The sequence below is a fragment of the Pipistrellus kuhlii genome, unplaced genomic scaffold (genome assembly GCF_014108245.1).
Source record: "Pipistrellus kuhlii isolate mPipKuh1 unplaced genomic scaffold, mPipKuh1.p scaffold_m20_p_18, whole genome shotgun sequence".
Classification (NCBI taxonomy): domain Eukaryota; kingdom Metazoa; phylum Chordata; class Mammalia; order Chiroptera; family Vespertilionidae; genus Pipistrellus; species Pipistrellus kuhlii.
Window position 1 is genome coordinate 12,419,110 of NW_023425493.1, and position 23,945 is coordinate 12,443,054.

A 23,945-nucleotide genomic window follows, 5' to 3' on the forward strand; every position below is an offset into this window, starting at 1 on the left:
GGCAGGGTCAGAGCGGCGTTTCTGGCTGGGCCGGCGGGCAGGTGGCACTGTGATAACCCACTTCTGCCCTTCGCCAGGCCAGGAAATGGTGGCCAGTGTGGCTGTGAAAGAAAAGGGTTTCCTCTTCCAGGCAGTTTACCGGGATTCTCATTTCCTGCCTATGTTAGTCTTGTTTCCTCCCCTAGTTTCTGGGTACCTATGGAGATACAGCCTCGTCCCCTTCCTTTGGAAGCCCTCACACTTCCTGTCACTGCAGAACCACATGAGCTTCCCGAGTAGGCAGGTTCCCCAAGTGGCTTCCAAGGTGAGGTAAAGCCTCCCCTATACGGAAACAAACAAACAAACATGTTCTTCCTACTTACTGATTCTTAGAATGTTGTCACGGCGACTTGATTGTCTGGCCGAGGGCCTTGTCTCTGTTGAAATGAAAATAGCCCCCCGGTAAAGGTAACAGAATGAAGCCCCGTCAGCCATTTGCATGTTAGTGAGAGCTGGACCGGTCTATTGAGAGATTCAGGATATTCAACCGTGGGGATTCGCAGATGAATTTCCTCGGTCCTGCTCCCACGGTGATCCCAGTCTCCAGGGCAGGCTCAAGGTTAGGAACCTGCAGGATTCTGGAACCGATGAACTAACGGAAATGCCCTAGGAAGTCAGGAAATTCTCCACGGGAGAAGGCGCATCTGGGCTGGACCTTGAAGGGATGGCGGAAGGGAAGGCATGCGGAGGGCATTCCGGAGCCGCGGTGCGGAGGCGCCTGGGAGGATGCTTTGCGTGGGCCGCAGAGGGCAGACAGGGCGGTTGGCATCTGGCTAAGGACATGGGCTCTACATCCTGGGGACAGACTCTGGCTCCAGCACTTGCTCGCCGTGTGACGTTGCTTTGAGCAGGTTTCCTAACTTTCCGTGCCTCTGCTTTCTCCCCTGTTGAGTGGTTAGTAACTGTAACAACCCCATCAGGTTATGGTGAGAATTCATCCCTATAACCCTCCTACAACAATGCCTGGCACACAGTAAGGCCTAATGCACAGAAGCTTTTTATAATAGACACTTCTCTGCACCTGGAAGGCCTGGGGGAGCTGGTGGAAGTGCTTATGGAAGGGTCAGAAAATGGAGGCGCAAGACCCCAAATTAAAGTGCATTTATTTTCAAGGGTACCAATAGAAGAACATGAGTAAAGGTAAATGGTGGAGTGTTAGGAAGACACAAACTATGAGAAATGTGGTGAAAATTCTGTTCCGCCAGGCTGAGGGGCTCCTAAGTGAGGCCCTGAGGAGGTGGCGTGCCTGTGATTGGTTGTGGGGACTCCCACACCTCAGGGCTGAGGGGGGAAGCTTTGTTCTCTCCTTGACCTACCCTGTAGCCGACCCTGCTGCCAACTTTCCTGGGGACAGGACCCAGGGAGAGAAAATAGGTGAGTGCAGATTTATCTTTACCCCTGACAAACAATAGGAAGCCGGTGTCTTACTAAGCAGTGTTGTTATACAGGAAGGGCAGCACATGGAGAGTTTCAAAAGCGGCGTGGCTTGGTGTGGAGGAAGGTCCCAGGCCAGGAAGGAAGGTTCAGAACCTGGGGGAGCTCTTTGGCGGATGCTGCAAGGGCCATGGGACAGGGATTGTCTTGTTAAACACCAGGAATTGCTTCATTTTCAGGGACAACCGGAGAGCTAAAGAGCCACCGGGGCCTAGGTCCTGCCCAGGGCTCCCTGGAAGAGACTGCCTCTTAGAAGTCAGTCTCTACACTTCCTTTAGGGCGTGGCAGCTTGCCCTGAGTGGAATTGTAGAGAACTGGCTAGAGACACGTTCTCCTTACTTTAAATACTAACCTTCAGGCCTACTCAGCTCTCACTGTTCCCAGCATGTGTCTGAATTAGCCTTGTATTCATGGGTTAACGGAGGGAAACGGAGGGAAACGGGACCAATTAGGATAACCTTCCCATGGCCGTGGGACAGGTTAGCTTGAAGCTGTGGCTTACCCATGATTCACCATATGTGAACCAAGCTCAACTGGGTGGGTGGGTGGGTGGGAGGGCTCTTACTACTCTCGGCCTCTTCAGAGAGCCACCTGGGGGCCCAGCCCCAGCTGTCACTTCCCCAAGGAAGCCAGGAAAGGGGGAGAAGCGGAAGGGCACATGCCAAGTGTCCTTTGAACAGGTGTCCTGGTAACTGACAGCCACTCCCCATGTCTACTTAGTCCAAGGCTACGCCCAGCGTCAGGGAGGCTGAGAAAGGTGGCGTGTATTCTGGGCAGCTCTGTGCCCAGCTAGAAACAGGGGTGTCTTTTTTAAAAAATATATATTTTATTGATTTTTTTTTTACAGAGAGGAAGAGAGAGGGATAGAGAGTTAGAAACATCGATGAGAGAGAATCATCTATCAGCTGCCTCTTGCACACCCCCTACTGGGGATGTGCCTGCAACCAAGGTACATGCCCTTGACGGGAATCGAACCTGGGACCTTTCAGTCCACAGACCGACACTCTATCCACCGAGCCAAACAGATTTTGGCTAAACAGGGTTGTCTTTATTGAAGAAGGTGAAGAGTGGATGTTGAGGGGCAACTAACAGTCTGTGCCATAAAACCATCCACTAAAAACAAGACTCATTTATATCGGGTAAGAAATATATACTTACACAGTCACCGTACTGGGAGAGGTAGTGTGGAAAGCAGATTTTAATTGCTCTAAGAAAGCAAAGATTAGCTATGAGCACTTCAAGCGTAATCTTTAAGAAAGTGAATTTTGCCGAAACCGGTTTGGCTCAATGGATAGAGCGTCGGCTTGGGGACTGAAGGGTCCCGGGTTCGATTCCGGTCAAGGGTATGTACCTTGGTTGCGGGCATATCCCCAGTAGGGGGTGTGCAAGAGGCAGCTGATCGATGACTCTCTCTCATCGATGTTACTAACTCTCTATCTCTCTCCCTTCCTCTCTGTACAAAATCAATAAAATACTTAGAAAGAAAGAAAGAAAGAAAGAAAGAAAGAAAGAAAGAAAGAGAATTTTTTATTATAAATTTTCTAAAAGTGGGGTACACCGTGGAGGGGAAGACACATACATGCTTTGGTGTAGTTGTCTGTGGGAAGGTACCTTAGACAATGCATTTAGAGAAGAGAGATGTTTTGCCTCTGAATGACTTTGCAGTGTGACCTGCTTTTTCAGATGTACTCTCAAAGGTTCACCTGATCATATACATTCAAGTCTGGAGTAGTAACCCTCTCACAGATAACAGCATCTCTCCTGGAGACCAAGTCACCCAAGACCTCTTGCAGCTGCTGGCTTCCCCCAGGGCACGGACACCAGGAAGCCAAGGTTTTGAAGAGACTCTGGCTCCCATTTTTAGTCCTTCCGTAGTAAATGCAATTCTTTAGACCCTTGTGAGGGTCACAGGTTAGAACGTGACAGACCTGATTTTCAGACTTAAAGATGAACAAACTCACTCAGCAACCCATACATCTTCTTGAACTCTAGATTGAAAGCCTGTTAAAGTGTTCCTTAAAAAATCTATAAAAGGTGGACAAGAACAAAAGGTGGAGTTGGGAGCTGAGGCTGCTGGGGTGGGGACAAATATCGCAGGGTTAGGAAAAACGGAGTAGAGGTGGCCCCTGAAAATATTAATCACGTTCTTTCTCCGCCCCATCCCTTTGCCCCACCACCTGTCTTTTACCCGTAGGCCCGCCCTGCCTGAGAAGAAGGTGGCTGACCTCAGCACTCTGAACGAAGTGGGCTATCAGATTCGGATTTAGGCAAGCCATGCCAGCAGGCCAGAGGCCTTCTCGTGGTGCTTCTCTCTGCACTTTATCCAGCATCTTCAGGAGGAACTGCAACTATTTATTAAGAACCTGTGGGTTTTATTTTTAGGGATTCTTTTGGAAGTAGAATCTGAGTGGGTGGTAACAACGTAAAAAAAAAAATTCACAAAGGGGCCAACCGTGAAAAGGCTGACGTCATAAACCCCACTGGGGCTGGACGGTCCCCCTCACTCCAGACGGAAAGGGTACTACGACCACTGTAGTTCTGTATGTTTCCATTTACCCGCATTTTTTTAACTTGCTTTCACCATTATCCCTCACCGAGTTAAATGTTTCTGAAACACCCCCCTCCCACACTTTTGATAATAGTAAGGTAACTCAATCAGTATTAATGTTTTTTGCAGCAATAACAGAGGCAAAGATTGGTAAGTGTTTTTTTAAGCTGTCAATATTACCTCAGCATTTTGACATCAAGATATGCAAGCTTAATGGTGTTTTGTGTTTTTTTTTTAATATTCTATTTGTATGGGTTCCCCAATAATTCCCAAGGGGACCCGCCACAAAGCTTGGAATTCTTTCCTGGTGCATACATGTGATGAGATTTAAGGTATAATATGCAGGTGTTTTGCTAAAAAAGCACTGAAATTCTTCTGGCAATACGGGAAACCATTTTTTAGGATCTTGGAATCACTTCTTTCTCGAAGCATTCACTGACAGCAGCTTTTGTTCTTTCCAAACAAAACAAAAAACAGCACAGTGAGAGCTAGTCTATGTCCTGTCACTAACATTTAAACTTTGCAGACTCTACAAAAGTAGAAGCAACCACCCGGTACAGGGAAAATTTAGCAGTATGGCAATTACCTCTAATAACAGAACTCAGCAAGGTAAAGAAACCAGAAACAGCAGGTCTTCAGAAACAGATCATCTTTCTGCTCACATTTCATCTGATCCTTAAATTCTGAGTTGGGCCTTGATTCCGAAGGACTCACTGTTGTGAGAGACCTGTTCTGATGTCTTATATTAAGACCAAATGGGGTGCGATGGGATTATTTTCCAGTACTTCGCTGACATTTAGGAACTGGTATTGGAAAAATGCAATGAATTAGAGAAGCATGGAACCTTTTTTTTTTTTTTTTTTAACGGAAATGTCTTCAGGTCTCACGTTACACCTGAAAGCGTAACTTGGTCCATGAAGCACAGTATGACTACCTGGCCTGCACATGGTAGTTACAGTGACTTATGGCTGCAAATCATACAGCATAACTCCAATAGCATCCCAAGTCTATGTGATCAATACCAAGCATACAGCTTCTATTTATTTGTTTTATTTTCATAACCATGCCAACTCATGAAACCAAAAGTGAAGTCCATTAATCAGCAAAAGTGTTAGTTCAGTCTCAGGGCTCCCCTCTGGCTTTCTCTGATGAGATGACTTTAGGAAGAGATTTTTTTTAAAAAAAGGTAAGAATCTGCTCATTCAGATTCTTGGCCTCTGAGAGTGACATGGAGAGCAAAGGGACTTCATTCTCTAGCCATCTGCACATGAACTCATTTTACCCTCAAAGTCAATGTTATTACTGGAAAGTATTGTTTTCTAGAAAAAGAAGGAAGTCTAATGTCTTTACATAAACAGGAGCAAGTATACACCTCAATTAAAATAAAAAATAACATTAAGTTAACAATTCTGAACTTAATCGGTTTAAGAAGAGTATTATCTGTCAGCAGAGTTTAAAATGAGTTATCTTTGTATATTTTCCCAAGGCAAACCCATTTGCAATCCATGGCCAGGTGCATTTAGAGTACTCAGTAAATCATTTTATTCTCATTCCGAAAACGATACTATCAATCTGAAACTTTATTATATATTAAGGCTACTTGTAACATTGCAAACATTCTGACAGCTTGGAATAGGATTTTCCAAGCATTACCTAAGTATTGTCCCAACTAAAATACAAAAACTCCATAGCTGCACAGCCTCGTTTCCTACAAAAAAAGAGGAAAGTAGGGATATAAACTGTTTCTATGGATAATGGATAAACCTTAAAACTGCCAACTGACTTGATGATTCAATTAAGTAACAATTTCTTCCATACTACTTGATTTTAATCATTTCCCCAAAGCAAGAGTTAGTCACAGAAATATGAAAATTCATGGAAGATGTTTTAGTTTTCATTCTATTTTTAATGCCTATGGAATATTAATTTCTAAAAGATGTGAGAAAGAAACCAAACTTACAAAGTCTAATGCTGTAATTTAAGTCAAAACAAACAAAAAAATCATGATGTAATTTCTCCACACCCCCCCCCAAAAAAATTTGATTTTGAAACTGGCTATATAATTCAAAAAGATCAAAAATGAAAGATTATTTGAAATCTAGTTTTGAAAAAGTTATGTTAAGAGAATTGTTATGTGTAAGCCACAGTGGCAATAAATGCAAAGTTTAAATGAATGACAGGAATCTTGATTTTAGACTACATGTTGTGTTGTTTTGAGTACACTTTACTTCAAAAAGTGGTATTTAGTATTTTCTATACACTCTGAAATCATGAGCATTTCACTTTTTCTAAGTCAATTATTTCATAAGGATTTTATTAATAGATATTGGTAAATAGAACTTTGGAAATCTTAATTCAGTATTCTTACTATACCCAAGGCTTTTGTAACCTAGTTTTATGTACAACCTTGTACAGTTTTTTTGACATACAATTCAGAATCTTGTTTATTCTCTTGGACTTTGTTCCGGCCAATACATTTTTTTTAAATCTTTAAGGAAAACTGTGATTGTTTTAGTGGGTATTTTTCTAAGTAAATGACAACTTGTATAATGTATTTTAGAGAATGTCAGATAGTGCATGTTTCAAGTTCATGTTTTTCTCATCACTTACATGTTTATACAGCATGAGACTTTAATAAAACCACTCTGGAAACTTAAGGATTGTTTTTCTTCTAAAAATGTAACATGATGTATTTATTTTTTCTTGTCCACTTACTTGTCCTAGTCAACTAGTTTCTCATTTTGTCTTCTCTCACCTTTCCAAACTCTACATTAAACATCACTCTATTTTGGTGCATCTTAATTCACTTATATTTTAGCATCAGCCTAAGTAATAAAAGCTGGAAAGGGTGATGGAATCATTTAGAAGAGGCAACAAGCCAGCTTACACAGCTTAGTATACCTTACCAAGAAAACCTCAGACACAGCCCTAGCCAGTATGACTCAGTGGTTACAGCACCAGGCCTCGGACTGAAGGGCTATGGGTTCGATTCTGGTCAAGAACTCATACCTTGGTTGCAGGCTTGATCCCCAGCCCTAGTCAAGGAGCCTACAATCAGTGTGTTTCTCTCAATCTCTGTCTCCCCGCACTTCCACTCTCTCTCTAGTATAAATGGAAAAAATATCTTAGGGTAAGGATTAACAAAATAAACAAAAAAAAAAACACCTCAGACACAGATGTGCTAGTATAATACTTTATTAGGTAATTTACAGGTACAAAGTGCAAACAACTTGATGTCTGTTTCCCCAACCCCTTATACTCTCTGGATTCTTACATTTTACTAAAGCAAAGGGTTAAAAAGAGACTGTGGCTAAATTCCAAAAGAAAAAAAAAAGATATAAAGGACAAGCTTTCAAATATGCCTATTATCTTGATATCAAATCATCCACCCAAAATTTATGACTCCACAACATCCCTTTCCATGGAAAAGTTGGGTAGTATAGCACTTGAGGTTGTGGGGAACTTAGTTTCAGCAAACAGCCAGATTTCATTGCTTTTGGCAGGTAAGTAGTACGCTCTGACAGAGTCACCAACTCTTCTGACGAAAACAAAGACAAGTGGATAATTAATTTTAGTGGAACTTTAAAAACTTGTGAAAAAGTTACATTGACCTTTTTGGCCTCCTGTCCTACAAACTAATACTTCATTCTATAAGATAAAGAAGAAAGCAATTTTATGTATTAACTCTAAAAGTGAAGCACATGAAAAGAGCCTAAAATCACAATATATTAATCAGGATATGAAAAACTGCATTTTCCACAGAGGTATTCAGGGATGTTAGTCTGTCATTAAAGACCTATAGATAGTTATTTGTTAATTCACACAACAGAAAGCAGGAATCAATGAATTTTCATTTTTCTTTCCCAAATACTGAAAGGGAATAATTATACTATCTGATACTATTATCTGCTAATTAGGACAGATCAGAATATTCTGAAAACTGTGACTAGAAAATGTGCAAAATCCTAGAACTATAGTTAATACCATAAATAAAAAAGCCCCAAAGTGAAAAATTAAACATTTAAAAGTATTATTACAATTTTTATTAGCCAGATCCTTATAGCCCACATGCCTTTGGGATATTCATCTATTTTTATTTTATTTTATTTTATTTTATTTTATTTTATTTTATTAATGGCAGTAGATAATACAAAAACTTTTAAAGTCCAAGACTATAAAGCTACTGCTTTCTAATTTAAAGTGAAGCATTACATTAAGAAAACTCACTGTAAAAACTTTTATAATTCAGTATAATTCAATATAAAATTATTCAGTGAAAATACACACAATTCTTTGATTACCATGTCTAAAAAAAGAGAACATTTTCTTTTTATGGTTTAAAATTTTTGATTCAAACACAGAGCCAAATGCAGAATTAATGATTAGATCCGCTCTTAACCACTTCATAAAAAAATGTTGGGACTATCTCACACTGCTACATCACATTAAAACACATTACAGAAGCAAAACACAAACAGAATTACTAAAGAATATTAGAACTCCAAGTCGGTATTTACACACTATATTTTTGCTGGCTTCCTCAAATTTCTGAGGCAAAACAAAAATAATCTTATAGCTGCCACTTTGTTCCAAAGACAAGTTTCCTAATAAAATAAATGTCTACAGAATTAGTTCACTAAAATAAAATCTCTCCCTAACCCAGAGATCCTTTCTCAAAACTGAAGAGAGAAAAGAAAAAAATTGCCAGGGAAATGAAGACATAACCCCAATCTGCCTCATATAACGGTCTATTACAGGATGGAAAAGTGGGCTTGTGTGGTCTTCATCCCTCTAGTTATGGGACCTTTTACCCCAACAAAATGTAGATATATTACATGTCCCAGGAGAGTAACAAGGTGGATTAAACAATCTGTACAATTTTAAAAAGCATTATCAAGTCCCCTTAAAAACACACTGAAATGGTTGGATATTTGAAAATGACTCAATGATTTCTGAGATGAACTAATTGGGATTCAACAAACTGATGATTCTCTCAATGAAATAAAGCTTTCCGGAAGGGAAATGAATTGTGGTTTGCAAGAACTCAAAGATACTTGGGATTCACCATAAAACTTGCCAAAAACATAAAATGGAATTTTTTAAGAGGTCTAAAGATGCACTATTCTAAAAAGTCACTGTCTATTTTACTAGAATTCAGAATAAAAATATTTACAATTATTTTACAATAAAAAGAATTTAGGTATCATTTGTCAGGAAAATATTCTTTCATTATGAAAAAAGAAAATTATTGTAAACCTGTGTCTTCGATATCAGTTCCAAGCATTTAACATAGCCTCTTCAGAAACTCCACGGCGCAAAAATAAACAACATGCAAACTCTTAAGAACAACTTTACAGTCTTTGAAAAAGAATATAAATTGGAAAGAAAGGTATATATATATATATTTTTTTTTTTCAAAGAAGAGTCAGAGTTCAAGTCTGAATTTGGCCAATAAAGGCAGATGATCTGAAGAGTTGTTTTCATTTGGAAGTCCATTAACAGTCCACAAGTCTTCTTCTGTAAGAAGTGAAAGTCTAGCTAGAAGTTTCAAGCCTCCAACCAAAGCAACTTCAGTTCCTACATTAAAGAAACACACATATTTAATGAAACTGTGTCAACAGATTGTAAATTAATCATGCAAAGTCTTTTCTTTCTAAACAACAATATAGAACTTGAGACCCCTCTGGAAGTCTAAATATGAAACAGTTTTTAGAATATGATAAAAAATTTTACTAATGTAATTTGTTAAAAGTGGTTTTTGGAATATAATTATTTGTTGAGTGTAACCTAGTTATAGTTCTCAAATACACAGCAGTTTCATATGCTTGTTTTTTTCTATTTAAGATATTCTTTCTATTTCAAGTTCTAAAAATAATCCAGAAAAAAACATCAATGTAATAACAATGTTAAGACTGATTTGGTATTTACAACTACATAAGAAATTTATCTATCAACCATTCTACAGTTGTGTAAAACCAGACAGGCACAGTCAAAGCTAAGAAAAAAATTTTGCAAGGTGACTAGAAAATAAATTTATAAGCATTGCCAATTGGGTCAACAGGAAGAATAAAAGTGGACATGCTCTTAAATGTTAAAATTTGAGGTGTTGGTCCATGACACACTTCTGCCACCTAGTGAACAGTTCTGGCATGATAACTACCAGAACCTATTACAAATCCAAAGGAGCATATTTTGTAGAGCTGATCTAGTGGGGAGCAGTAAGCCATCTCTTGAATATTACTAATATCCTCAAGAGGAAGAAAAAAAAAAAAACAAAAGGGGGAAAGAAAAGTAATACAAAAAAATTGAAAATAGGGAAAATCAGAAAAGACATTTGCCAATATTATGGACTTCCAGTTTTCTAAATGGTGTTTTCTGACTTCCATTTATATGAAATTACATTTTCTTCCTACGTTAAATCCTTAGTTAATAAAGTCTTGTTTTCATTGACTCATACCAGGAAATGTTTCAGCGCCTTTGCTTTTTGAAAATACAGACATCTTTCCAGGAAAAAAAAAAATAGTCTAAGGTCAATATGACAAAACTGTCTATTGTTGAAAATTTAAGCAAAGTCCTCTCCAATGAAGGCAGGATACTGCAACACAATTTAAATACAAACATTATATGTTGCTGGCAAAATAAAACAGTAAATAACAGCCAAGTAAAACCAAAAGGCAATATAAACTAGAACTCAGAAGGTGACTGGGCTGAAGGGTAGAGCTGAAGATATAATTCCTGGATAATTTGCTTTGTGGTGTTCCACACCTCCATCTTTTTCAGATGATTAAATGATTATTCAAATGCATTACCAATCTGTCAAATATGTTACCAATTAAAAAGTATTTTTAACTTGTAAATCTAGAACTTCATCTAGATGTTTCACTAATAACTTTGCCAACTTCAGCCCTGAGGTTTAGTTACTGTGCTCTGGGCAGAACTTAAGATTCCATGCTTTCTTTACCTGGCTCCCCAGCAACATCTTTCTTTTCCCCAGAATAGAAAATATAATCCACAGTTATGGCATTTCGGGAATGACAGGTGGTCACTTCTGGAATCCCAGTGTCAGGAAAATAATGCGAATAAACAGATGATAAGCTGAAATGGTGCTGTAAATGTGAAGATAACCTAAATTAAAAAGAAAAAGTGTTTAGCATCTATCAAGTTTTTCATGATTTATAATTCCTCCTATTAAAGCACTTTTTTATTTAATTTCCAGACAAAGCCAGATATTAGAACAGCTTTACTTAAACAGACAATATCACAATTTGATATTCATGCAGTGATATCAAAACCCATTAAGAAGGCTATGAAGCATGCGGGTGGGAGGGAGCTCAATAGTTAACATATGCATGTGATTTATTAATTCTATTCAGAGCCTCAACTTACTAATAAAATGTAATTTACAGGCATTCCTCATTTTACTGCACTTCACTATTGCACTTTGCAGATGTTGCATTTTTACAAATTAAAATATTTGTGGCAGTCTAATAGAGCCAACATCCTTCACCAGCACAGAATATCTTAATTTTTTAATCACTTTTTAAAAAATCAGTTTTGAGAAACCATCTTATTAACTAAAGTCAGCTAATGTACACTATTGCTTTCCAGAACTCACTTTTCAGCTGTCTCTAGGACTTCTGTTTTATCCAGCTGTGTTTGTGTCGGATCACTGTCTGTAGAACAAAGAAAACTACATATTTAACACTATCAATATATTGTTTTATTCTAGTTTGCCTTAGTACAGTCCTTTTATTCTAGGTACAATACTTAAGACATATCTAATTTAGATAGAATGCCTAGTTAAATGTTTCATCTTAAAAGCTGTATGTTTTGATTTCCAAAAGTAGCAAACATAAAATGCAAACATTTCCAAAGCAACGTGCAAATAATTCATGCAGATTTATTTGTAAAGTTCAACTTTAAAAAAGGAAAGTTTATAGGTCTCTGAATAATAAATTAATAAGCAAACAAGTACATGTTTGTATAGTACATGAATATTTATTCCTGAGACGCTATCCTTTTAAAATTTTAGTTTTATGTTCAAAGGAAAAGTATTATGAAGAAGACTGCCAAAATATATTGCAAACACTTACCTGTCTTTTCTACTTTTGGTACCTGCTGTACCTCATATACACAGTTCTGTGAGATACCTAGGTTTGGGGGCCAAATTGGAATAGATAAAATTCTTTGTCCCCGTGAAGACTGTTCCTGGCCAGATACCTAAACAAAATTTCAACAGGTATCTTAAGTGAGTAGATTTTAAATAGTTTTGTACTGAAAAGTTTGTTAAATGAAAGGGAATCCAAGAATGATATTACTTTTTTTCATTATATTAAGTGATTATTTGTGCTTATAGAATCTTGTTCAAATACAGTTCAGAAAGCACTTATTTACATGGAAATAGTAATCTTTTCTTATACATGTTTTTCTCTAATTTGGCCACCTAAATGACCTATCATTTTAGACTAATACTGCCCCTCCTTTTTGCTACCTGCAATATAGTTCCTATTTTAGAAAATACTGAGAGATAAACTCTTATAAAGTTTCAAACTATCAAGTCAGTGGTGAAAAACTTATTTAGTTAAATATACTGAAGATCCAAGGATCGAAAGCAAGCAGCAGAGAGCACAATGGAAATAATGGGATAACTGATACTCAGCTATGGAATGAAAATATTTATCATATGCAAAGGAAATTATAAAGAAATATTAAAGTACTGTTTTGCTGTCTTTATTGCTCACATCCAGCATTCCAAAGTCTATTCTGCCACCTTGTGAGTAGCTTCTTATTTATGAAGTATTCATGTTTGTCAATGTTTCTTTTTTTCTCTCTCCCATTTTGGATTTTTTTTTAGATATATTTTATTGATATTTTTTTTTTTTTTTTTTTTTACAGAGAGAAAGGGAGAGAGATAGTTAGAAACATCGATGAGAAAGAAACATCGATCAGCTGCCTCCTGCACACACCCTACTGTAGGGGTGTCGAACTCAATCAGAGAAGGGGCCAAAATCTAAAATCCAGCCTAAATCACGGGCCGAATGGTTTACTGAACAGTCATAAACTGTCATTGTGATGGAAACGCAGCAGAGTGCAGTGATGACAGCGCGGTGCGGGCCACATTGCAAGACCTGGCGGGACGGATTTGGCCCGCGGGCCTTGTGTTTGACACATGTGCCCTACTGGGTATATGCCCACAACCAAGGTACATGCCCTTGACTGGAATCGAACCCGGGACCCTTCAGTCCACAGGCCATTCTATCCATTGAGCCAAACCGGGCAGAACCCATTTTGGATTTTTTGCAGCCTGCTAATTCCTCAAAGCAGAATGTTGCCACAAATAGATGGAAAAGATGAAATTCAACCAAGTGGATATAAGCACTCTTAGCAGTTGTGGAAAATCAATATAGGTTGGTAAAGTGAGGGTACTGCATCATTCAAGGTCAAACAGGCTTTGATGACTATCCTCACATTAAAGTGAACAGAGAGCCAAGTCCACCTCCTAGCAGTGATGAAGTAATCACTTACCTTTCCTATGGCAAGTCCTTCATAATTCAGTTTTCCGTCCTTTATGAAACTATAGAGTGGAGAACCAGGAACAGAATTAAAGTCGCCACACATAATAATAGGGTGGAAGCTGCCATTTTTCTGATGGGCAACACTGGAAATCTCTGCCAGAAGCATTGCCAATTGGGTCAGCTTAATATCACCTCGCCTTGGGTTATACAACAGATGTGTGTTAGCTACACAGATTGCAGGAGAGTCGCCACTTGGAATTTTGGGCTGCAAGAGTAACACTAATCCAACATTGTCTCTGTCCAACAGAGGAACATCAGGGCGGTAGAATTCCACTGGGTTCACTGATAAAAGTGAAAATTTGGAATGTTTGAAGCAAATGGCACAGCCATCTGGTTTCCTTCCTGTACGATTCTTGTACTCACAGTGATAACCTATTTAAAAAAAAAAGAAAAGAAAATTTAAAACAAGGGACTTAATATATACTTAATATATACTAGAGGCCCAGTGCACAAAATTCATGCACTTGAGAGGAGGGTCCCACAGCTCAGCCTGTGCCCTCTTGCAGTCTGGGAGCTCTTGGGGAATGTCCAACTGCCAGGGAGCAGGCCTAAGCCATCAGATGGATATCCTTAGCGCTGCCTCAGAGGTGGGAGAGGCCAATGCCACTGTGCTCATCAGACATGAGCCTGGCTTTTGGCTGAGTGGCACTCCCCCTGCGGGAGCACACTGACCACCAGGGGGCAGCTCCTGTGTTGAGCGTCTGCACCCTGATGGTCAGTGGGCATCATAGCTACTGTTCATTCTGTTGATTTGCATATTAGCCTTTTATTATGTAGGAAGAATATATATACACACACACAGAACTAATATTTTTGAACAATGTTTACCAAAGTGTATTTTAAAAAACAGTAATGTAGGAATAAGTGTTGAAGTAAAAAAAGGTAGGGACTAGGTCTAATAGGTCTCTTTATGGGCAGACTTCAATCTTAAATATGTTAATGTGTATCATCAGGTTCTCATTTGCTTCCTAGTCAAAGTCAATCATGACAAAGACAGCAGGGATTTTTAATAACCTACCCACCAAGTACCTCTGATCTTTTTGCCCCAACTCTTCCCTTCCTGCTCCACCACACAAACACTAGTCTGCTTGTCTGCCTTAGGGCACTACAGCCATAGGGCCTTTCCTTTGCTATTTCCTCAGTCTGGAATGGTTTAGGCATGGCTTGTTCATTCACCTCCTTCAAGTCTTTACTCAAATGTTACTTTCTCTGATCATCTGTTTACAATTGAAATCTGATTCATTGCACTTTCCTGCTTTTCTCCAGAAAACTATAGGAACTGTTTACACATTTATTTGATTTATTATCAGCCTTTCTCCACTACAATCTACTGCAACAGAGCAGAGACTTGTTTTCTGTTTTGCTCACTGCTGTATCCCCACTGCCTAGAACAAATTTTGCATGATGTGCAGCAAGTATTCAAAAACTATTTCCTGAATGAATGAATGCAAAATAAGCAGCATTTGTCAAACAGATCATTTAAAAGTGTTCACTCATCAAAGAGGCTTTTAGTTTCTACCCATTAGGCACTGGTAAACACGCGTGTTATAATAATGACCTAGACAAAATGGTCCCTCATCTCATGGAGCTAGGAATTCTGAGTCTAGTAGCGATGGGCAAAGCAAATCCTATAAAAGAAGCTATTAAGAGATTCTTACATATCATTCCCTTTGAATTAAAATTACATATCAGCACAAAAGTTTTCACTTGAAATACGTCAACCTTTTCCTGGCCTTTTGAAATAGGTATTACATTTTTCAAAATTTGAGATTTTTGTCCCAAATATGCCATACTTCTTTGTTAGCAAGTTATGCTTTAACATACCAATCTTCCAAAGTAAATTTGGCTAAAATAAAAGTTACATTGTACCCAACGATTCCAAACTTGGCCTGATCTCTGTTCCATAATGATCTTCTTGAACTTCTTGCAAACAAAGTACCTTGGAAGAAAAAAGAGGCTTTGAATTAAAAAAAAAAAAAAAAGAAAAGAAAAGAGAGAGATAAATGCTCTGGTGCTTGCATCTCTGAACACAGGCTTTAAAATTTTAAAAGCCTGATAAAAGTTGCAAAATATTTTATTTTCTTATAATTTACACGTCAATCAAATTAATGTTATGTTCCCAAATTTGACCAGTGCCCTAACCCCTGGCCTTTAATTACATGAAGCTTTCTTACTAAACAAAACTTACTATATTCTTAATTTACACATCAGAACATTTCCCCCGAATTTACACATGTATTAGTATTAAATCCTTCTTGTTCTTTCTTAAGAGGTGATTTCTTTGAATGTCATTTTTTAGATTAATTTTTGCATCAATTATTTAAATTTAAAGTAAAAGTATAATAAATATTTACTGAATACTTAATATGTTGCTAGACCCTATCTCAGAACTGACCAATACTTAAGATTTTTGGATCATTTTGAAAAGTTAGATGATTATTTATACCAACAACCATCAGCAAATGACTCTTTGGAAGTCAAGATATCTTGTTAAGAACTGTTTCATCACTATATTTAAATGTCTTCCCTTCTTACCAAACAAAAGGGAGAAAACCATTTAGTTTACAAATGAACCATTTATCCCAACTCTTTCTTGTGTGAAGGATTTAGATATTTTGCACTTACATCTGCATCATAGTGTTTAATTTCTTTCAGAATATTGGGAAACCTAAAACTCCAGTGTAATAATGGTCGCCGGCAGTGTCTATAGAGGTGAGAATTATCTTCCAATAAATTTTGTGAAAGTATATTATAGGACATCACTGAAAAGTCAAACTTGTTCTCACTGTCTTCACATATGGGGTCAACATTTTCGTCTCCTAGAATCTTCGTATTTTCTTTATTATGGCTACATATATATTCCCAATGCCGTTTTATGGTGCCTGTTAAAACATTGGAAAAAATATAAAGAATTAATTTTAAAAACAGGCCATAGGTTTTCTTGTATATAAGTATTTTCTTGCCTTTTAAAAATTTTCCATAGGCAATGAACACAATGTTTTCCCATAGAAAATGGCAATATAGCACTGAATAACCAGAAGTTGTCATCAAATTGATTAAAAGGCTGTAAAATGAAATACTGACTGACCAAGAGGTACACAACAGGTTAAAAGGATCTAGCAAGGCATTCTGGAGATGAAGAGTGTGTGTTAATAAAACTCAGACTATCTAAGGGTGTGGTTTCTCACTTCTTTATGGTTAAAAAGTGAATTAGCAACTTTGTAACCATAATAATATATTTGTATGTCACAGCTGGCTTTCCAATAAGATCGTTTCACATATTTTATTCCCTATTAGTAAGATAAGATCATCCAGTGATTCCATAAAGAACACATCTCAGAATTCTGCTTTAGAACATATGAATGATGTATAATGACAATATACAGAAGCAGTATTTAGTGTCTAAAACTGAAGTGGAACGATGCAAACAAAATGAACAAAAAAACTTTTTAATGCATACCAAAGCAAAAGTTACATGTAACATAGTTACAGAATGCTGGTAAATGACAATGGCTGGTTGACGAACCTAGCATGCAGCAACCAGGAATGTGTGATGATTTATATTCTGCAAAGACATCATGTACCCTGAAAAAGTGATGAAAAGAGAATCAAAAAGCATGAGATTTTGCAATTACAGGCAGTCCTTGATTTAGAAATGACCACCATATATATTTTTTCTCCTTGGATCTTGTCTCCCTCATCCCACCACTAAAGGGCATACTTTAACTGCCTGGAAGCCATGAAGAAAAATGTGGAACTTTTAGAGAATATATGAACTCAAATGAAGGAGAAAACAAGAAATGGGAAGAACCTGGGAGAAATAAACTAGGAGATGGACTTCCAAGCATGACTCAATAATATAAGAAATCTCAGCCCTAGAATCTCTTCTTTTCTTGCACAAAGGGTTTTATTTAACTGGATTATACAATACCTATCATTGCACCAATACAGTGGCTTTCAACCTCTAGAGCTTGCATGACCCTTCAGCGTTACTTTTCAGGTCATGAACACCAATCCCTGGTAATCTGGGACTGGGAGTGGAGTGATGGGGTAAATACATTTATTCTGACCACAGTGCTTTGAATAAACATACAGAAATGTGTTTGAATGCTAGAGTTCCATGGAAGCCAATTTGAAAACCACTGATGGAGTAAATAGTCTTTGGTCTTCATATACTTCACAACATAAATTCATACCACAAAAGCTTATATACCTTCCATGTCAGGAGGAACAAGGTGATCACAGCAGAGAAGACAGATGAATCAAAGAAAGTAAGCACTAGGCCTGATCAGGTTTTTAGGGTGCCTAATTAAAAAGTCTTAATTGTGTCACACAAATCCTTCAAATACCACTTTAAAGTGATAGGCAAGTTAGCAATGCTGTTCTCTTGATTGGAAAGTATTAGTGAAATATCAGAAGTCACAAATATGGCTTAACGAAGAGCATATTCCTTATTCACAATACCTAGGAAGAATGGACATATAGAGAGTCAGGTTGCAATCCAAGTTGATCAATGTGTAAATGTAATTCCCCATCCATTAAAGGGAAAATACCACCACCACAATTTTCTGAGTACCTACTATGAAGCCAACAGTATGCTGGGCACTTTGACATCTCATTTCATTGTCAACAGGCTTTGAAAGTAAGCATTACTTTGCACTAGGAAACCAAGGAGCAGAGTGTTTCAATAATTCATCCAAGTTCACACAATCGGTGGAGCAGAATGACAGCAGGGAGTGGTTCCTAAGCCCATGCTTATGTCACTTTGGCACACGGCACAGCTCCACCTGACAGCTACCAGATTTACAAGAGAAGTGTGCTGCCTCAATGGGCGATGAATACATCAATGAAAAGCAATCTCATATCATATAGCCCTGGGTTTAGAGATTATGGATTGTTCTTAGGAAACTAATTTTAATGCCTCTAAACCTTTCATTGATTCCAACGGTGGCTAATAGATTTTCACTTCTGAGTGAAAACAGATTTTCACTTCTGAGTGCTTAGAATTTCTACTTAAATGTGTAGTAGAATTGCTTCTTAAAAGAACACTAACTAATCTTCTAGCTCTGTTTTTAGGTTAATGTCTTCCTTTGACAAAATTATGTCTGCTCTCTACACATTAACACCTACACAGCCTGCTTTCAATTATCTTCAGAGGCATTATCTTCACAGAAAACCATAGCTCAGTCAGGAAGACAATTCCAAGTTCTACTTATATACCTGGGGGGCAAGGTTAGGACTGGCAGCACAGAGGGAGTCTTGTTAATTGTTTAGAGTAAAAAGAATATGAGAAAAACAGGAATAACCAACTGTTTCTTAAAGTTGAATAAAGTATTTTAAAAGATAAAACTTTTCATAGCCTCTCAAGATTAGATCAATAGACCTTAGGATGAGAAATACAGATTTTTGTAAGCTAAAATCCTATTCTGTGAGAAAATATCTTTCATTTGACTATTTCTATTTAAGAAAATCCTTTTGTCTTATAATATTTTTAAAAGTTAGCTTAAAAATGAAATTTAGTTTTATAGATCTGTGGACTTCCAATAATATTTCCACCAATTTCTAAGAAATCTAAGAACCTTTATTTCAAAAACACTGGATTTAAAAATTATTCTTAAATTAAACTTAATGTTTTAATCTAGTCCTCCATTCTTTTCCACCTTATCCTATTTGTAGAGTCACTTTTGTTTTTATTGCCAGAAATACACAACTAATTGAAGATAAAAATAACAACTGCATTAAAAAAAAAAAAAAATGTCCCTTTTCCTTACAGAAAACTACTGGCCGAAAATACAATAAAAACCAAACACCTCTAAAACCTACAGGAGGTTTTCTTGAAGATGAGGCATGAAAGTTGCAATCGGTCTATGGTTTATGTCTATTCCTGCACCAAGATACATGTCACCTTTACCTTGGTGTTTTCTTCGTTTTGATGAAGGCTCATCTCCCTCAGAGTTCATGATGGAACTAGAGAGATGAATCAAAGATGTCTGGCTCAGGTTGTCAGGTCTCCAATTCCAGTACTGAAACTGAGTTCTAGACTCAAACAAACAAGGTGGTCTCCAATTTAACGAGAAATGCCTACTACTGAAGTAGGGGTAAGGAGCACGAGAATAATGTCCAGGCCACCTCATACAACTAGAAATATGTCTGTTCCAGCAACACCTTTGCAGATTCTCCCACGGTGTAGTCCAGTCTCTGCCCAGACTCCTCTGGTGATGGGGTAACATGGGGTATCTAAAAGAAATAAATACACTCCTTGAGGCACCACTTTAGGTTCTGCTACAGTACACAAATCCAAATTAGTTTCCTCGAGGGAAGACAAGGTCTCATATTTAAAATGTGACCTCTAAATCTGTGAAGGAAGTGGGAAAAGCAGCCATGATTTAACTATTAGAGCAGTATCTTAATACTCTCCTAAACAACTTAATACTCTCCTAAACAACTTAGGGCTGGTATTCTAAACACTTAATGTAGAAGCCACCAGTTTCCAAAACAATACATACACTTCAAAAAGTCCACAGGTCAACTGAGAGCTACATCAACCATCAAACTGGTATTCAGCTTAGCTTTCTAGCATCTAATAAAACTCAATGGACAAATAAAATCCACAGCAAGCATAGTACTCAAATCAAGTAAGTATTAAATAACACATAAGCTGGCTACAATTAAAGTGAATCTTTCTTCCAACCTGGTTTGGAGTAAAAACCAAACATGTTTCTGAACAGTTTTTTTTATACCAAAGTTATATCTTCCATTTATATAGCTAAAACAAAAACCTATCATAACTTCACAAAAAGATCTCTCTGGCTAATCAGTAGGTGGATAATCAATTTCTCTCTCTCTCTCATGCTTTTCCTTGAGGGAAATGGAAAGAGTATAGAGATTACTTACTAGAATTCACCAATTTAACCCATCATCCAAAATATCCCCAAAATAGCATTACCATTATATTGGGTAGATATGTTGCTCTCAGACTTTATTGGGCACCATCTTCTTAATATACTATTCTGACAAAATATTAGGATTGAGGACTTCTATCGTCCCCTTCAGAACTCATTAAATGTACATTTCCAAGGTAATGTCAACAATGTCCACTTCTATTACTAAAGGAATTTCGCTTAAAGTATATCTTCTATTTCTTGACTTTTATAGGTTATGTTCTTTTCATTTTAACATTTAATTTTTATTATATATTTATGGTGTTTATGCATTTTCAAACTGTTCTCTAAATTCAACTTAATTTAAGTCTTTAGAGGCATGAAATGGGCAGACTAATATGTTTTGTGACATTACTTGCTCAATACATTTTCCATCCTAATAAGCTACCACAGTGAAGTATACTACTTGTAACTACAAAACATTCTCTATATTTGCAGTTACTTTCAGGGTAGGGCAAAAAGTAGGTTTACAATTGTACCTATGGAAAATAAATACAACAATAAATAATATAAGAATAAATTGTGTTTCGGTACTCACAACAGTAAATCTACTTTTGTGCCCACCCTGATATAGATGTCTTTTTCCTCTTTAAACGATGAGCTCCTTCAAAGCCAGAACTTCGTGAATCACTATCATTTTAATCCCAGGCTCTTCCCAAGTGCCTAGCATATTGCCTGGCACACAGCTGGTACTCAAGAAAACATGGTGGAACTGAACAGTCATCAAGTCCCAGGACTACAGGAATTAAAACCCAATCTCCATTACTGATGCAATCACGAATATCGTGCTGTGCTTCCCACGTGTGGAAACGAGCCAGACCCATAGGGCACACCTTTAATATCGAATTATTTAAGGTGCATTAAGAAAAAAGACCCAATCAGTACATCCAAGCCAAGATTTCGCAGATTTAACTGCTCAGGGCTTTGCTCCTGCGGGCAGTGCTTTTTCAAGTGAGTCAATTTCAAGAAAAAAAAAAAAATCCGGTAAATAACACAGGTGTGAACGAGAATTCGGTAACCATGCTCAAGGCTGGTATACAAGGGACTCCAAGTTTGGGACACGCGAACACCAACAAACCCAGAGCGCGGGCCTCCCTCGGGGTCAGGGTGCGGGACCTATGGGGACAGGCGGCCTCCCGGACCGTCCGCTTCCGGGCGGGGCAGCGGGGCCTGCGGGGCGCGGAGAGGCTCGGGCCGCCCAGGAGGCTGGGCTGCGGGGGAAGCGGGCCGAGCTCCAAGCCGAGCCTGGTCGGAAGGGCACCAGCCCCGCCGGCGGCCCAAGTGCCCGGCGACCAGGCCCGCGTCCTCTCGGGGCCCCGTGACCCAGCGCCCGCCGGCAGCGGGCGGGTTTACCTATCCCTGGGGCTCCCGGGGGGTCTCCGGAGGCTCCTCCCGGCAGCACCACCACCACCACCCGACCCTCTTCCTCCTCCTCCTCCTCCTCCTTCCCCTCCCACCCCGCCCGGCCCACCCGGGCCGCCCGCCCGCGCCCGCCCTCGCCCCCGCCCCCAGCCGCCCCTCCCTTCTCCCTCCGACACCCAGACCTACTGACCGGCCTCTGCCAACCACACAGCGGCCGTAGCCCCTCCTCATACAGCGCCATGCTTCCATCTCGCCCCGGGATGGCCGTCGGGGCCTTAGGCTCCCGGCTCCACCGCAGCCTCTACGGGAGGTTTGGCGGCCGAAAGCCCCAGGGACTCCCCATCGCCAGACACCGGCTGGCGGCCGGGCTGCAAAGCACGCTGGGAGGTTCATCCTCGCTAGTCCCCATGTTGCGCCGCGGAAGTCCCGGAATTGTGCTCCGGAAGCTCCGCGGGGCGAGTGAAGCTCGGGCAGCCATTTCTGAAGAGGGCAAAACCACCCGTCCTCCGCCTTAAAGAGACAGGAATAGAGAAACTGGCCACCAGCTTTAAGGCCTGTGGGAGGGGATACAGGGTGTTTCTTTTCTTGTATTTTTATAATGTCCTCGGGAGAGTTTGGAAGGTGGACGCCCAAGGTAGGGAAATAATACCCTTTTTCTGGGTTCCATTAGAACTCGGGCACCACGGATTTGGGCAATGAATTCTGCAGGAACACATCAGCAGAATTCGCTTTGGAAATGTACCTGTGTGTCGTGTCTGTTCATCTTTATCAAGTTTGGCATATGACTCGATATGATTCTTAGAAAACAATATTTAGGGTGAAGAGCCCCCTCCAAGTGAAAGACAGAACTGCTCAAGAACAGAGCACCGTTTAACATGTTCTTTGGAGAGAGTTTCCCCCTCTTGGGTTAATAAGGAAATCAGATGGATTTGAAGAACTCCCTTTTCCTTCAGCATCACTATAGGTGATTCCCGTTATTTGTGCTAGTTACGGTCTACAAAGCTCCTGCCAACGCTGAATTAGCGAATACTGAACCATTGCTCCTAGGGGAAAACAGGGCTATTCCCCGTGAGCCACTCAGTGGACACAACATGTTAGTCACCTAATCAATACATAACCTTGTTTTATGGGTTTCGGCTTGAAGACACTTTATCTGATATATGTTTCCTATTCATTGACATCGAGTTCATGGCCATTAGCACTGTAACTCATGCCTGAGGGAAGCTTATCTACACATGGGTTTTCTCCATAAGGCACCTCACAGAAGTTCTTGCACTTAGGAGCATTGGCTAGTACTTCAGCACTGCCCTTGGGGACCATTTTAAACAGAAAAATCACCAACAACAAAGCACAAAACGTGAAAAATGTGGCACATGTAAATAGACTACTGTGAAGAGGATACTTGTTTATAGTGTGAGAGCTGAAATGAGAAGGCAGAGCTTTGCTTCCTTTGACCTAAGTAGGGAACGTGCACTTTGGGCAACTAAATTTTTGACCACCCTACCCAGATCCATAAACGGAGATAATAGTAATTATGAAAGTGAGGATTTAATAAAAGGTAGCCTTGAAGCCCTGACTGGTTTGGCTCAGTGCGAGAGCGTTAGCCTACAGACTGAAGGGTCCCCAGGTTTGATTCTGGTTGCGGGCATATCCCCAGTTTGGGGGGTGGGGAGTTTGGGGGTGTGCAGGAGGCAGCTGATCTATGTTTCTCTTTCACCGATGTTTCTAACTCTCTATTCCTCTCCCTTCCTCTCTGTAAAAAAATCAATAAAAAGTATATATTTTAAAAGGTAGCTGTGAAGATTCTGGTATAAGACACAGGCAGAAATGTTTTATTTTCATCGACTTTGTGTGCAAAACAAATGAATACATAAAGTTGGTTAAATAAGCCATCAGATATTGAATAGATAATACAACAGAATTGTATGCAGATCCTTTTGGAAACTCAGAGGAAACTGAAAACAAGATAAAAATGTTATAAAATAAAAAAGTAATATAGTGTAGATTCAATATATAAGGCATCTATTTAATACTTCAGGTATTTTA

General features: G+C 39.0%; 2 protein-coding genes across 10 annotated transcripts in view; one reads left to right on the top strand and one right to left on the bottom strand.

Annotated features, from left to right (window-relative positions):
- Nucleotides 1–6,678, top strand: part of VASH2 (vasohibin 2) — a 37,876-nt gene extending 31,198 nt beyond the window's left edge. For all 4 annotated transcript variants that reach the window (XM_045583123.1, XM_045583122.1, XM_045583121.1 and 1 more), the window contains one exon: nucleotides 3,668–6,678. In XM_045583123.1, coding sequence (XP_045439079.1) covers nucleotides 3,668–3,740 — 73 coding nt within the window. In that variant the 3' untranslated portion in view covers nucleotides 3,741–6,678. The remainder of the gene's footprint in view (nucleotides 1–3,667) is intronic.
- A 1,469-nt stretch (nucleotides 6,679–8,147) lies between these two features.
- ANGEL2 (angel homolog 2) lies at nucleotides 8,148–22,324 on the bottom strand. Of its 6 annotated transcripts, XM_036442942.2 has the most exons (10): nucleotides 19,508–19,644; nucleotides 17,810–18,060; nucleotides 17,123–17,181; nucleotides 16,222–16,478; nucleotides 15,466–15,535; nucleotides 13,547–13,968; nucleotides 12,115–12,241; nucleotides 11,637–11,694; nucleotides 10,983–11,146; nucleotides 8,148–9,598 (listed from the first exon to the last, which is right to left on the bottom strand). In XM_036442942.2, exons 3-10 carry the CDS (start codon nucleotides 17,127–17,129, stop codon nucleotides 9,447–9,449), a joined length of 1,257 nt encoding a protein of 418 aa, XP_036298835.1. In that variant the 5' UTR covers nucleotides 17,130–17,181; nucleotides 17,810–18,060; nucleotides 19,508–19,644; the 3' UTR covers nucleotides 8,148–9,446. The 6 variants fall into 6 exon arrangements, with proteins under 6 accessions (XP_036298835.1, XP_036298832.1, XP_036298833.1 ...); XM_036442939.2 differs by lacking the exons at nucleotides 17,123–17,181; nucleotides 17,810–18,060 and adding an exon at nucleotides 22,090–22,324 and having other exon boundaries at nucleotides 19,508–19,833; XM_036442940.2 differs by lacking the exons at nucleotides 17,123–17,181; nucleotides 17,810–18,060 and adding an exon at nucleotides 21,891–21,985 and having other exon boundaries at nucleotides 19,508–19,833.
- Nucleotides 22,325–23,945: the final 1,621 nt, after the last annotated feature.